Source organism: Dermacentor variabilis, chromosome 2 (assembly GCF_050947875.1).
Source record: "Dermacentor variabilis isolate Ectoservices chromosome 2, ASM5094787v1, whole genome shotgun sequence".
NCBI lineage: Eukaryota > Metazoa > Arthropoda > Arachnida > Ixodida > Ixodidae > Dermacentor > Dermacentor variabilis.
Window position 1 is genome coordinate 74,466,663 of NC_134569.1, and position 16,110 is coordinate 74,482,772.

Below are 16,110 nucleotides of genomic sequence, written 5' to 3' on the forward strand. Positions count from 1 at the left end.
TTTTGACAATATTGTAAAAATTCTTGGCACTAAATCAAAATTCTGCAAACGGCAGATTTTAAAATTTAACTTTGGCAAATGCAACGTAATTCATTCAAAGTGGTCTAGTGGTCGTCGCATCAAAGCGTTTCGGCATCTTACATGTATTTGAATAGACGCCATCGGAGTTGCGCCCGAGCTAAAGCTTCCTCTCGAAGTGACGCTAAGCAGAAACAATAACTCAGTTTAGACGGACAAACTATCCTTTGAAAACTCTATTGTCGTCAGTTTCGTGCTATTAGGTTGAATATGTTAAGCGAAAATGAAGGTCAAATTTTTTAAAAATTTTGTGCCATCATCAAATACCGGTATGGTAGCGTGACGTCATGGATTGGAAAGTATTCTGCCGTAATTCGATTACCTTAGCTCAGTAAAAGTCCCCGAAACTTGCCATTTTCAGTCCTTGGTTCCTTTCGAGCATAATGTGCGCTCCATTTTTACAGATAAAGAATAAACTAGGCCCTAGCCGAAGAAATCAATGTCCAGAATGTTACGGCGAGGTGGTGGGCTAAATTGAATGCTTCATTGCCACCTGTATTTTCTTTTTGCACCTTCTCTGGCTGACTAAGCATGTTTTTTGGTATCGTAAAAGGGTATTTTATTAATACACGCGCAATTATCTTTCTCTACTACAACATGGAGTCTCCCTCTGCCTGCAAGAGAGGTACGAAGATAGAGCCTTTTAAGGAACACTTTTAACACGGCAGTAAAGTAGTGTAATTATTTTTACAGTGAAGCTCTCTATGGCTAGCCGAGTCGTCCGTCCGTCGGTCGCGTGAACGCCAAGAACCCCTCCGTCGCAACCCCATGCGCATGCGCGAGGAAAAGAAAGAGAGAAAGAGAAGCGCGCGATTAGCCAACACCAACTAGATAGCCCAAGGTTTGTTTATTCCGATCCATGACGTCACAGTACCTCGACCAAAATTTCCATTGACAAGGCTGGCCTGATTAAAGCGGTGACGTCAAAATCACTGTTGCGTACTCGGGAGCTTCCCCATTAGATTCTGTGGCAGTCGGGCCAGGTAACATGACGTCATGGATCGGAGGGAAAAGGTCTTGTGTTATGTAGGTGGTGTTGGATTAGCTGAGCCAGTAGTGGCGTCGTTGCTCTCCGTCGTAGCCGAGCGCGTGCGCCGCAATTTCTCTCTGGCTCCGGAATCGGTAGCCCACGTGACCTACGTACTCCATAGGAGCAGGCAGCTTTCGATCAGCAACGCCGCGAGCAGAACCGGGTACAAGCTCGTCTACGCCATGCCGATGCTGCAGCCCGGGCACAAGGACAGGCTCGTGCAGCCAAGCGTAAGCAGCAACTGCGTATCGAGGATCGGGCAGCCTAGCATGCCGTCGTTTAATGAAGCACCTGGATTAACCAAGTGATAAACACCGGGGCCGCACGTTTCAGCTTCGCACGCTACCCATCTAGATGGACTGCGTGGACGGTGATTTTATTTATTTATAGGTTCCTGCCAGCCGCCCCAGATGAAGCACACTGGTTAAAACGTTTCCACAGTGGCAGGTTTGCACTTTATTATTAAGGGAACACGATTCTATTGATCGAGTAGTACTGAAAATTTATCGTAACTTCTTTTCGCGATGTCGCCGCCATGTGGTTGCCGCATACCTTGAGTAGAACGTCGCTCCCCAGTCGTCGCGTCACTTGTCGCAAGAACGTCGTGTTCAGCTGCTTGTCACTTAAAAGTTGTCGTAATAACATCCCACACTGGGCTGACGTTCGCCTGCTTTGTTGCGGTACAAGCACGGGACGACATATTTAGTATTTCAAAAGACATTGCATTGACCTGCTTTTACAGCGCCAAGCATCACGCGCAAGGGGAGTGCGTCCGGCGCATGCCGTCAAAAGTGAAATTAGGGAGGTGTTCTACATCATGAAAGGTTCTGGCTCTAACGCGTAACACCTACTCGATCCCACACATATGCACAGAATGAAAAGAAATGCCGCAAACACATACCTGCAGATCAGTAAATTAGAAAGCGGGGCAAAATTTTGAAGTTCCTGCAAAGTTAGCTAAATCGCATTCTCGCTACCTCTGACGAAGTAAGCACGTGATGTGGAGATATAGCAGTGCTCATGCGCGCCCTTTCATGCTATTTGAAATGCCGATAGGCAAAGGGTGGCGCATGTTTTGTCAGAGGCGCAACAGTGCAGTTTGGAACGTGCTCGAAGATCCCCCAGAATTAATTCCCGTCTCTTTGTCTTCTATGGAGCTGTTCCTGGTACACACTGCATCAGTAAGCGTTACATTCAACAGCATAAGTATTTTTATTCCACAAGGATAACAACTTGACACCAACGACAAACATAATGGTGTTCCACATGGGTTGAATATTCACCCAGAAAAATACCCTTGTGTAGAATATAGTAATCGTTACTCAAAAATAAATTTTGTGTCCTGAAATGCCCCAGGCAAGAAGGCAGCGAAATGCAACAAGAAACGGACGCAAAATGAGCACAAGAAGCAAACCACTTATTCGAAACGTGGGAGGCCCAGCTCACTCTTGAGGACCTGGAAGACCAACGACAAGTCGTCGCCAGGGCCAAGAGGGGAGTCTAACCCAGAGGGTTCCTGGACTAAGGAGCCTTCTTACCTTACGGTGATAGCGGGGCTCGCCTGGGACACTGTTTCGTATAATAAACGTTCCTCTCTCTCTCTCTCTCTCTGTTCCCTGTCACAGTGCTGCCGCCTTTGCTGGTTGCGCTGGGCGAGGTGGAACACATGCGAACGCTGCAAAGATTGATTTAATCATCGTTTATTCTTGCCTTCTTTATGAGCAGTTTCCGCAAAAAGATATGTTTTCTTTCATATACCACAATTGTCGGCATCGTATACTCACCCTATGATTGTACAAACAGAGGTAAACACCAGTGTTAAGATATTACGTATAACATCACGTAGGTGTAGCGCGAGTGCCACTATATACAAGTTGTACGAATTTTCGCATTTCAAAAGGAACGTGTTTTTCACGATTTGTTCACGTATATTTTAGAGATCGGCTCAGAACCATAGGGAAGGCTGATTTCATCGCAGGGTTTTTGTGACAAACTTCTAGGAGCAAACGCTGTCTGTCAAAAGCTAAGCGTTTTTTACAGGTGTTATTTGTTAATTGTTTGAAATGTGTTTTGTGTCCGGAAATTCTTCCATTAATGTCCCGGGCACACTAGAACGCCGTGAGATACGCTTCAGTCTACGCTAATTCTCGCTGCCTGCGAAGACAACGCACTCGATGCTGTCAGCACGATGTATGCACCCATGGCGCCCAGGTTCCATTGTGGTTCTCCGGAAAGCCAGCGGGATCCTTGGGCTCGTACTGCACTGGCATTGCCTCGGCTTGGTAGGCGGCGATGCGCGTCCTTAGGAATTGCACAACCTGGTTAAAACGTACAAAAATGTATTGCTTGCATCTGCTCAAATACGCAGACACAACCGTGGCGTCGCAGCCATTATATAACCGGCTGCCCATCACGACAAGCCTTGTTCGTCATCTTTAATACCAAATCCTACCGTCACAAGTGACACCCGTTAAGCTGAAATCAGGAAAGGGCCGACAGATGGAGTATCCCACTATGGTATAGAAGTTACCAACAGGGATAACTTGCCACTCCTTCTCAAGCACCTTATCACTGTTTGTAATTTTTGTACCATTCAACCTGGTGCTTTAATAACACGTTTGATGTGCTAGAATAGCCATTTGAGCGCTATGGAATGTGCTTTACTGCTTTCTACTCAAATTATACGACATAACAGGTCCAGTAGCATTAACACGAACCACTGGTCTGATATTGCTCTTCGCCTTGCATCTTTACACTGCTTTCTCACTGACGCAATTTATTTATGGCAGTAGTAGTCTGGTATACATCAGACACACTTGTTTGTTTTTCCTTTCTTGGCTGCTTGTTTGTTCGTTCGCTGCTTGGTTGATTATTGGTTTGCTTACTTTAATAAAGTCATATTAACTATGTATTGGATATCTTATTATGTAGCAGCCATATACAATTATCAAGCAATAGTGTTTGTCGCCAACCAGAACATAATTGTGATCAGTTCTTACCTCTGGATGTGAGCTGGCCACATTGTTCAGTTCGCATGGATCGTCGATTATGTCGAAGAGGTGGACCGCATCGTTCGGCTGAAATTGACCCTTGCCTGGATTACCACATTTCAGCGTTGCTCTTTCTCTCCAATCCTTGGGAAACTTCAGCCGGTCCCTTTTGTAGAAGCCTCTGAGCACTTTGGCAGCTGTCGACTGAGTGAGCAACTTATCGAGATCGTCGTACGGACGGCCGCCACCTGGTCGAACGTAGCGTTCGTTCATGAACCCGGTGCCATCAAGCACCAACTTGTAACGGCCCACTCGCAGAGCTGAGTTGTTCAAAAACCGGTCGTCGATGTTGTAGAGCATTTCGACACGAGGCGAGCCTATTCCTTGAGACAGGTACCGCCACATATCAAATCCGTCCAGTTCCCCTAGTGCGTCCACGTCGCCTCCTGAAAAAAGCACGAGCCGAATGAAAGCTAGATTAGCACGCAACATAAAGATGACAAACGTAAACTTAGCTGAACCAAGATTCTACTTCCATTTTATTTTTTTATTGTGATTAACATTCTTTGCCTACTTTGGCCGTTTTTAGTCTGTCTGTCTGTCTGTCTGTCTGTCTGTCTGTCTGTCTGTCTGTCTGTCTGTCTGTCTGTCTGTCTGTCTGTCTGTCTGTCTGTCTGTCTGTCTGTCTGTCTGTCTGTCTGTCTGTCTGTCCGTCCGTCCGTCCGTCCGTCTGTCTGTGGGCCAAGCTTAAAGACAACTTGGGCCACTAGGTACGCATTCGCAGCCTTGATGCTGTCGTGATCGTTCTATCGTCTTCATCGCAGTTTTGTTTTCTATCGTCATACCGTCATCATCACAGCTTCTATGCCAACTCAGTGGCACATTTTCTCTAATAGCTTGGGACACTAGGACCTTGCTCCCGGTCAGGATGGCGTCGTGATCATTGCATCGTTGTCACCCGACTCTCGTCATGCCCTCGTGTCCACACCATCATCGTCATGCGGTCTTTGAGGCACAGTGGTCGTTACGCCATCGCCGGCACAAATTCGTCGTCATTGTCTTCATACTACTGTGGTGCCATCGTCGTCATTGTATCGTGGTCATACTGCCTCGCCATGCAGTTGTCATACCGTCGTTATAATGTCGCCGTGGTCGTTCGATCGTCATTATTCTAACTTTGTCATCCCACTCTTGTCATGCCGTTGTCTTCACGCCATTGTTGTCTGGCAGACACATCATATCAGTGTCTACTTGCGGCCGTCGTCAGGCTGTCGCTTCATCATCGTCATCACTTCGTAAAGATAAGCCCATCGTTGTCAAGTCATCGTCGTCATATTGCCTTTGTCGTTCCATCGACGTCATTTCGACTCCCTCATTCTCGCATAATCTTGCTGCGGTCATTCAGTTGTGATTATCTCACCGTTGTCATAACGTAGCCGTCGTTGCATCGTTGTCATATAGTCAATGGCACGCATCTGTGGTCATGTCATAATCGTCAAGTTCTCGGCAGCATGCCATCGTTGTCAGTCAAACTTCGTCCTCTGGTTGTCTTCATACACTCATCACCGCTCCAGTGTGCTCACGCCATCGTTGTGACGCATTTGCCGTTATACCATCGTCATCATTTGAGAATCCTTCTCTCGGTGACATCATGCCGCCGTCGTCATGCAGCTTTGTCTTTCAACCCTGCCACAGTGGCTTAGCGGCTGTGGTGTTGCGCCAGTAAGCACGAGGTCGCGAGATCAAATCGCTGCCGCGGTGGCCGCACTTCCATGGGGACTAATTGCAGGGACGCTGGTGTCCCGTGCGTTGAGGCACGTTTAAGATCGCCCGGTGGTGAAAATCAGTCCAGAGTCCTCCACTATGGCGTTCCTCATAATGAAATGGTGGTTTTGGCACGTAAAGCTCCTAAAAAAGCCTGTGCACTTTATTTGATGCCATTTCTTGGTCATTCCATCATTGTCAGTGTCATCATCACACAGTCTTCGTATATCGTCATGCTCGTGGGCAACTTCGGCAAGCAGGTGTCATACCAACGTAGACTGATACCGGGGGCAGTGTACGTCGCATATAGGCGAAGCAGCAGAAGTCTCAGAATGACCACTGCTGATTTAAACAAACGTGGCTAGCAGTACGGCGTGTAGCAACATTGCTTGAATGCTCATCGTATTACCAACGATGATCATTGTGAAATTGGATCTGCTGCAATCGTTTCGTGTTTTTAATTTATGAAATTGATTTCATTATCTTTGAGCAAAACGTAATCACGAGTAATCACAAAAATGATTGTGAGGTGGGGCCCTTGACGGACTTGAATGCAGTAGCACTCACGTGCGAACACAATTTTGCACATATAGCTGCTTTTACAGACAATATCTATGCAGAAAAAAGCGTCACTGTAAATATGGGCGTCTTGCAAAATAGAAAGGACACAGCTAACATTAAGGGGTCCATGCAACATACAAAAAAGAGAAAAGAAATACGACAGGCAGGATGGTTAACTGGAGACAAACACCATAATTTTGAGACAAAAATCTGACAGTTTTTTATTACAACTGTGAGACATCTAAAAAAAGCCGCAGACTCACGAGAAAGGCGAAGCATCGACTGCGATAGCAAATTAGTGGACAGCTAGCTATACGAAGTAAGGATAGAAGTCGTAAGGACGGTAAAAACTTGTAATCATAGTCATACTAAGTAAATTAACAAGACTGGTGTCACGCGCGCAGAAGTAAATTAACACACCTCACTCGATGACCACCGAAACTCACTGTCCAAACAATGGAGTTGTGTTGTTGTGTCATTTCATACCAATATCATCTAATAAAGCGTGTATACAGCCTCTGTGAACGCTGTCTAAAGCTTGAGAGCCGCAACATCATGTAGTGAAAGTTGGTTCTTTGAGCATGCACGGCTACATACGCCGACCAGTGCTGTGTAGAAACTTTTTATTTAGCTGCAACGAGAATGCCAATTATGCTCACAAGGTACGTAGTTAGACAATAAATAGGGTAGTTGGTTAAAACTATGTATAATCATCAAACTAGATGCAGGGGGATATAAACGGCACGAATCGAAAGCAGGAATAGTTAGGTCAACTAGCTCGATCAAAGGCCTCATCTGAGACAACTCTGTCCCTTCCATCGGTCCTCCGCTCTCCACAAAACACTGAAATCTGGCTTCGGACAGAACATACGCGCATTTATTCCCCGGTTTCTCTGCTTTGTGCTACGTCACCTTACCGGAGAGCAGGAAGTATCTCTTCGGAGGCTTCGGGGTGGAGTGGCCCTTAAACCATCGATCAGGTGTGCTAAGGGATCGACAAAAGGCGACTAAGGAAAGTGCTCCAAGTGTTCGGCTCCTGTGACAATGCCAGATGCTCGACACCTACTTTTTGGATGTGTCTTGGGACACAGGCGAGCAGAATTAAGAATTTAATGAAATGCTGGACTAAAGGAAGACCTGCCTGAAAACTGCCACCATTGGATGGCCAATAATTTCACGAGCACTCTGATGCAGTTCTTAGACGATGCAGAGTTAAAAGCTATTATTTAACTTTATTTTATTCTTTATGCTTTGCGGCAAATCCTCCCGAATAAAAGCAGAAAAGAAAAGAAAGCAAGAATCTAGGGCACCCAAGTGGCCCATAATTGTTTCTCGCTCAGTAGAATGAAATAGCAGCTTCGGCGTGGGATGCAGAGCTTGATTAGTGTGGCAGCTGTACATTGCTTCTATGAAGGCGTTGCCAGTGTAACAGGCTACCGTTACTTGTGCATCTGACAGCTTGGTGCCTATTGCGCTGCTCTTTCCCGCTACACCATCAACCATGGCCTCCCCACCATGCTCAGCTTAAGCCATCAGCCAACGGTCTAGACAAACCGAAACTTCCTGTAGCACCACTGCTGAGGATCAACTCATGCCTTGTCTTGCGGCGATGTGCAGTGTGGTGCTTGACGTATTAACCACTCAGCTGCTGCACAACATCCGCGCTTATCAATTTATGGCTTCTGTGTGCCACATAGCATTTCAGGCTGGTGACATCTGTGCGTGTATTTCCGGGGTCACATCGTTGAGTGAACACGCAGGTGAATATATTGGGCGAAGATGACGTTGTACGGCGGCATCGAGAAGAAGAATCTGTTATTGATTATATTGCGGTTTCCGCTGGGGACCTGATTCTGTCGGAGTAAGAGACGAGTTGTTTGACCAAGCTATAAATTTGCACGATTCCTCAGTAACAGGCAGCGTGAAATTGGCAGTAACAGGCAGCTGAAATTTCCCGCCGTCTGTTGTGTGAACGAAACTATTTTGCCGAGCGCAGCCATAGCATCATCGTTTGCAGATTGACCGCTATATTACCAGCGTTATCACGCGGTCTCTTCTGATTTCACACAAGTTCAATCTAAACGATTGCTGTGCCACACAATTACAGATTCTCATATTCTGTTGCGCTTTCTGTTATTCTTCTTAGGAACATTAACTGTGGTTAGCATTGAACCAACCTCCGATTGAGTACAGCGTGGGTACCCAGTCCGTGATGTGCATGAGTTGGTCAGACACCCTCCGAGTGTTCACCAGGAGGGGACTCCAGACGAAAGCAGGGACTCTGGTTCCTCCTTCCCAGACCGTGCCCTTGGATCCGCGCAGGGGCCAGTTGAAGCTACGGGTCGTGTGGCCACCCCAAGGTTGCCCGCCGTTGTCGCTGGAGAAGATCAGGATGGTGTTGTGGAGCATGTCAGCATCGCTGAGAGCTTTGAACACTTTGCCTACAGACTGGTCTAGTGCGTCCACCATTCCTGCACACATATAAGGAACACATCACCACGCTGGCGGTAATGAAGATATATCATCTACGATCAGTGAAGGCAGTTTGAAAATTTGACCTTCCGTAAAACGTAAAGTCCAGAACATCCGCCATGCAAACATCTTGTCAATTAACGATGTCATCAATGTCAATCAATTAACTCCGCGGTGGCACCTAGCAATGACATTCTTGAGGGTACCACCCTACGTTCTCCTTCGGGTCGCGTCATGACCATTTACCTTGGTTAGTTGACAGTTTCTTTGGTAGCAACAAGATTAGAAGCGACTGCCAACGGCACTGGTTCCAGATGTGGAACACGCAGCCTGTGCACAGCGCCGCTAGTTTGATATCAGACACTGGATATACAGCTAAATTCAGCTACAGTTGTTAAAGTCATGCATTTGCATTAATTCAAGTGGCATTGCTCAGAAGAAAAAAAGTCGCAGTTCCGTTCGAAAGGCGAAGCATCAATTTCGATTGGAAATTAGTGCGCAGTTATACGTAGTGAGGATAGTAGTTCTATCGGCCGTATGAACTTGTAAACATAGGCACGCTATACTCGCTGACAACTTTCTGTGGCTGTGAAGGGAAAGCCACGGGAGCGTGTCTGCTGCACACGTGTTACCGCGCCAAATAGTCAGGCAGCGTTTGACACTGCTTTTGATTGCTTGGAGCAGACGCTGAATCCAGGCAGCTTCTTGATGTGACTGTTTCGCGTTTACCCTGAGACGGAGAGCAACGATGTCACTACTGACGCAGCTAATCCAACACAACCTAGATAGCACAAGGCTTTTTCATTACGATCCATGGCGTCATGTTACTTGGCCCGACTGCCATAGAATCTAATGGGGATCCACTCGAGTAGGCAACAATGATTTTGACGTCACCGATTTCATCACGCCAGCCTTGTCAATGGAAATTTTGGGCCAGGTAGCGTGACGTCATGGATCGGAGTAATCAGGCCTTGTACTATGTAAGTGTTGTTGGCTAACCGCGTGATTCTTTTTAATATAAAGACAAAAAATAAGCCAATATGCGCGGGCTTTATGTTGAAAGCGATCGGCTTTGGGGGTAGAGTTTAGGGGGGACGACAGCTCATAGCTTTGTGTGTGCGGTGTTCTTGCCGCTCAGTTTGCACTGAAGTGATAGGCAGCACGAAGGTCTCTTCGCTCGCTGCTGCTGCCGCGCTTCCTCACGCCAGCGTTTTGACATAGAGTGTTCGCCGTCATCAGGTGTGATGTGTACATGTTTGCCTTTGCGCGATGGCACCATGCTTGCTAATTTAGTTAATAAGCGAGTGTTTACAAGCTTGTACGGCCGATAAAACTTCTATCCTTACTTATTATGGATGTCTACTAGTTTGCTCTCGAATTCGATACTTCGCTTTTCGGGCGAAACTGTGACTTTTTTTAACCTCCGGCTCCCTTGAAAGGCTCCTTGTGATTAAAAAAGGCTGTAGGCATGCCGGACGTTTGCGCGCGCAGCGCCATGATTTCCACTGTTTTGTCACTGAAATCTTTGAGGTGAATCAAAATAAGGCACTAAGACTGTAGGCATGCCAGAACTTTTTCCGCTTCGACGAAGCACTTGCCTTCTAAACCACAAAAGAGAAACTTGAGCATAACACCAAGCGAAAGAGCGACCGTCAACCTAGATGACGTAGCCACCTTTGTTTATTTGAACAGTGTTTCCAGCACAAATAACGGACTCTGGAGTTGCCAATTGGTGTACAGGGATGGTGCTGCTCACCAGCAGGGCATGCCCCCTACATTTTCTATGGGGTGGAATTCAATTTAAGATACGTAACATGGGTCCCACTTGGGACTACCAATTTCTGTATTACACGTTGCTTGCCTTCTTTCCCCTGCGCTAGTGCCACAAGAAGTTTATCTGTGGGAATAACAAATTTAGCTGCATGTAGTCGTTTAGCATGAACAGGAGAGATTGCTAGTAAGGTACAAAATATGTTCCATATCAGATTACTCCCAGAGAAAGCACCGGAATAATACGCGCGTTCCAATATGGTATGTGCGGAGGGCTTGCTTTATTATTCTTTTGGTCATTTGAACAGCTTTTAAAATCGTATTGTAACATATAGCATAATTGCACTTGCTCAGCTAGATCGGCTCAACTGGCGGGAGTGCTTCTGTTACAAGTTGATACGTCCTGTTAGCCTATTTAAAACATTTATGAGTTATTTCATTTGCCTATTCACTTGACGTAGTATGTTGCAATTGAGAAATTGAAGCAGAAGAGCAATGAACCCATGTCTTCTTGTCAGAGATCATAAGGTCGTACAACTTACCAATACATCTTTATTCGAAATCTAGTTAATATACATTGACGTTCCAATTAAGAGCGTCCCAAACTGCTGATGGACACATTTGCGAAATTGTCAACTGGAACGTGAATGTATCTCGTAGCTCATATTAAGGAAAGATATCTTGAATGTGGTCTTACCCTTATGATTCCTGCTAAACAAACGGGATAATTTCGCAATTGCAACATATTCCAAAAGGTGAATAAAAATTTAATGAGAGAATATTTATTTAGCTTCCTGAATATTACAATTTATCATGCAGGCTTTTGCCACCTATTCAAGAAATCGCCTGAGAAGGTCGAATATTACTACCTGTCAAAGGTCATAGTAACAAAATTTGTTCAAGAAAAAAAGAAGACAGAAAGTAAGTGCTATAGTAAACGCCGTGTTTCATAGGATGCCCAGCTAACGGTAGCCAAGATGTTAAAAAAAATAGGATTGAAAAAGAAAACAACATGGTGCAACAGACAATCTTAAGACCTACGGTGATGGGTCGACAGACCACCAGGCCGTGACAGAACATTTTAGGTTTTATAGTCGTACCTTGCAATGTGTTCTTTTTTTCAACTCTTTTCTTCATTGAAGAGCTTAGCTAATGGTTGCTAGGACACATGATATATTAGATTTCTTTATATTTTAGTGTTTACGATGTCCTAAAACTTCTAATTCCGGTATATGCAACAGCATGAAAGCTCGGACATATTTGGCTTGTGTCTGCTTTTTTGGACTGTACGCTTTAGAACCTTCAACAATTTTTATCACTCGAGCTAAAGAGTGTGGCCGGAGTCACTCCAGTCACAACTTTACAGAGGGCAATTGCACGCTTACTGTGCATAGTCCTCAGGTTTTCTTCGGTGTTTAGCAGTTCCTGTTTTGTTCGGCAGTGCGAATAACAATCACTGATCATTTGTAGCAGTTATTAGAATACCAGACTAGCGAGTCCTCACTTAGAATAGTACCGCAAGGCTCTAGGTCTTGCGGCATTTGTCTACTGAAAAGCGTTTGAAGCGCTGGCCTTTACACATCTCTACCTACACTTAAGTGTGTTCTTTTCCTTGATATTATCAGGCATATGTTGCACCTTAGAAGGTGATGTGGTCCTTTCTCTGTGTTCTTTTCGTCATTTCACATTCCTCAGTGCAGGCCATTGAAGCTGATACTCACATCTCGTTAACTCTCCCTGATTTACATTTACTCCTTATAAGTTTCGTTTACATGAACTAGAGGTGAACTGATCGGGTAAGAAGTCGAGCTGACCCAGCCCGACCTGACTACATTTACGTGCATCTTGAAAACGGGTTCGGCGAGTGAACGAGGGGTAAATGAACTCGGGTCGACGCTCGCTCTGGCCGATACTCTATGTGTGCATGAATCCGACGACCAAATTTCGGCCTCACGTGCCGACTCCACCCGACTTTATTGGTTTCACTTAAACGTTCCTGTACAACATTAGCGTCGTCTTGCCTGAAACAGGAGGCCAATTTCCTTCACCCGTGTTTGGTACTTAGTCTGCGCCCGAGGTGTGTATTGTTGTAAACTTGTGCCTATGTTTATTCTGCTCTGCAGCTTGAAAAGACATTTAATTGAATGCTGCCGTTTCACGTGCCAAAACCAAGAATTCATTGTAAGGCACGCCATGGTGGCGAGCTCCAGAATAATTCCGGCCACCAGGGGATGTTTATTGTGCCCCCAATGCACGAGACATGGGCGATATTGATTGAATTTCGCCCCCACCGCAATGCGACCGCCACGGCTGGCATTTGATCTTGCGGCCTCGTGCTTAGCAGCGCAACACCATAGCCGCTAAGCCACCATGGCGGCTCTGGAAATAAATCATCGGCAGAACCTCATCGACATTCATCTCATGATGACTGTCGACGTTAATGACACTAGCATTGAAACAATGTATAAACACACCATATTGCCACCACAGAGAAGCGTCATGTATGAGACGTGCATGCAGCAGGACTATTCTCTCCGGCTTCCCTGAGGACACTCCGCAGCAGCTAGCGTCGCTGCGACGAAGTGCGTGCGTGGCGTTAGTGGTTATATTACATGTAAGGTTGTGTGAATATATATATATATATATATATATATATATATATATATATATATATATATATATATATATATATATATATATATATATATATATATATAAACGAGAAGAACCGAGGGGCCCGATTTTTCTTAGTCATATCATAAGAAGCCAACAAACACTGACACCAAGGACAACATAGGGGAAATTACTTGTGCTTAATCAATGAAATGAAGAAACGATAAATTAATGGAAATTAAAGTGGATGAAAAAACAACTTGCCGCAGGTTGTTTTTTCATCCACTTTAATTTCCATTAATTTATCATTTTTTCATTTCATTGATTAAGCACAAGTAATTTTCACTATGTTGTCCTTGGTGTCAGTGTTTGTTGGCTTCTTATATTGACTAATAAAAATCGGGCCCCTCGGTTAACCCCCTTTCTTCTCGTTTATTACATAACGAGGGTCTCGAATCCGGCAACATTGATGCCTTCAGGTAGCATATGTGGGTTTATTGACCAGTTGCCTTCACCCAAAAAGATCACGTTCTCGTGACACCTGCGGCAAGAAGGACGTTCTACGTCCACCGCCAAGGTCTGTGAGTGGTGGCGCTGGCTAACACACCCAGGGTTCTACTAGGACACATAAATACGTAAGAAAGTGGATGGGGAAACAGCGCCGCGGTAGCTCAATTGGTAGAGCATCGCATGCGAAATGCGGAGGTTGTGGGTTTGGTTCCCACCTGCGGCAAATTTGATTCTGCCCTGCACCGGAGACCTGAGTTAACATCAGGGAGGTTCAACTAGAGTCACATTGCACAGTGACTCTAGTTGCTATACGATAGTTAGTTCCGAACCAATTGCCCAAAGGACAGTAGCCCAATGGCATACTAGTAGATCACGGACTAACCAGTCACCTAACTTGACGGGAAAACGGTTAGAGACCAGCATGACAGAAAGATACGCAGAAACCCTTATAAGTGCGGGAAGTTCCCAAAGATAGCTAAAAAAAATTATGGGGTTTTACGTGCCAAAACCACTTTCTGATTATGAGGCACGCCGTAGTGGAGGACTCCGGAAATTTTGACCACTTGGGGTTCTTTAACGTGCACCTAAATCTAAGCACACGGGTGTTTTCGCATTTCGCCCCCATCGAAATGCGGCCGCCGTGGCCGGGATTCGATCCCGCGACCTCGTGCTCAGCAGCCCAACACCATAGCCACTGAGCAACCACGGCGGGTAAGAATGCTAATCGCATTAGATGTATATGAGTTTACTGTGCTGTTACACTAAAGTGGTGCTACGAATTTGCCAACATATTTTCGAAAAGTGCCCAAGAAATTGGTATAGCCCATCCGTAAGTAGCCCGAAACAAGCACACTATTTCTGTCAATGTGTCTGGATTTTATTTCTGGGGATTTACGAGCGAAAACCACGACTTGATTTTGAGCCACGATGCATTGAAGAATTCCGGAACAGTGTACAGCATCTACTTAGGGGTTCTTCAACGTGCAACCAATGCGTGGTACGTTGGCGTTCTTGCATATCGCGCCCATCGAAATGCGGCCGCCGCGGCTGGAATTCCCACCCGCGCTCTCGGGCCTAACAACTCGACACCTTAGTCGCTAAGCCACCACGGCGGATGAAAAGTGCCTGTGTTGAATTCACTTGGTATAACGATAGAATACAGTAAAAAAGAAAACACTAATTTAAGACGCTTCTTGAGAGGCACGGCTTTATTTATTTAGAGCGCTGGTAAAGAGCGGTACCTACCGTAATTGTTGATTAGAATGCTGTCTTACTAATATAACAATGATAGTTTTTCTCACCCCGACGTGTGTTATGGGTCTGAAAAGATGTTGCAGTGAGAGCTAGTTGAATATTCGACCACTCGAAGGCAGGCTACGCGAATTTGAACGTAAAAGGAGGAAGTAATATTTATTATATTGTGGTACCAATGGTTAAGGTGGGTCTAATTAGCCATTTCCCGATATTATGCAGGCATCGATTCACTGCAAGGTTTAATGTCCCAAAGCAACACAGTGGCTATGAGGAATAGCGTGTTGGAGGCCTCCGTATTGTTTTTTCTTTTTTTTACTACGTCAGAATCTTTAACCTGTACTTAAATATGAGTGCGAAAGCATCTTGCATTTCGCCTCCATCGAAATGCAGCCTCCGCAACTGGGGAGCGAAGCCGGGGCATCACGCTGAGCTGCTCAAAGCCGTTGCCACCGAGCCACCGCGGCCGGTAGGGTCCTATAGAGTGCGCGTTTTGAGCGGACAAGCAACTCAGAATGGTACGAGACGTGGCGCGGTCTTTCGTCATGTCCCACACAGCGAGATCGAAGACCGCGTACCGCGACTGTCCTCTGTCCTGCGGGGGACTTGACAGACGCGTAGGAAACATTGTGAAACAAGACCGAAGTGAACAGAGGTGCTTGACCATGAACGTTGCATGAATCGATGAGGCTTCATGGCGTCTGACCAAAGCCAACATGTACGATGACAGTGTTTAGGTTGTGGACGAAATAATTTCTAACTGAACGGTGCACCCTCACCTGCGTAGATTGTTCTGTTCTTTTCTCCAATGTAGGGAAACTTGTCCACGTTATCCTGCGGTGCCTGAAACGGCTCAGGCTCTCCGGCGCCGTGAGGTGACTGGTGACTCAGCAGGAGAAAGAACGGCTGCGGAAAGAACAACAACTGCGTGAAGTTTTTGAAGGCGCATTCGACAAGTCAGTGGTTGCAAGTCGACTATTCCTGAGGACTCGTTTTTTTTAATGAATGGCCATTGATTAGCAGGACAGATCGAATAATTAGGGCTATGTTAGGTGTTTAAATGCTGCAAAA

The 16,110-nt window shown here is 45.7% G+C and overlaps 1 protein-coding gene across 4 annotated transcripts in view; it reads right to left on the reverse strand.

Annotated features, from left to right (window-relative positions):
* Nucleotides 1–2,301: 2,301 nt before the first annotated feature.
* The window catches only part of LOC142572091 (arylsulfatase B-like), a 32,426-nt gene continuing 18,617 nt past the window's right edge, over nt 2,302–16,110 (reverse strand). For all 4 annotated transcript variants that reach the window (XM_075680943.1, XM_075680942.1, XM_075680941.1 and 1 more), the window contains exons 7-10: nt 15,819–15,945; nt 8,601–8,894; nt 4,108–4,544; nt 2,302–3,426 (exon numbers count right to left, since the gene is read on the reverse strand). In XM_075680943.1, coding sequence (XP_075537058.1) covers nt 3,289–3,426; nt 4,108–4,544; nt 8,601–8,894; nt 15,819–15,945 — 996 coding nt within the window. In that variant the 3' untranslated portion in view covers nt 2,302–3,288. The remainder of the gene's footprint in view (nt 3,427–4,107; nt 4,545–8,600; nt 8,895–15,818; nt 15,946–16,110) is intronic.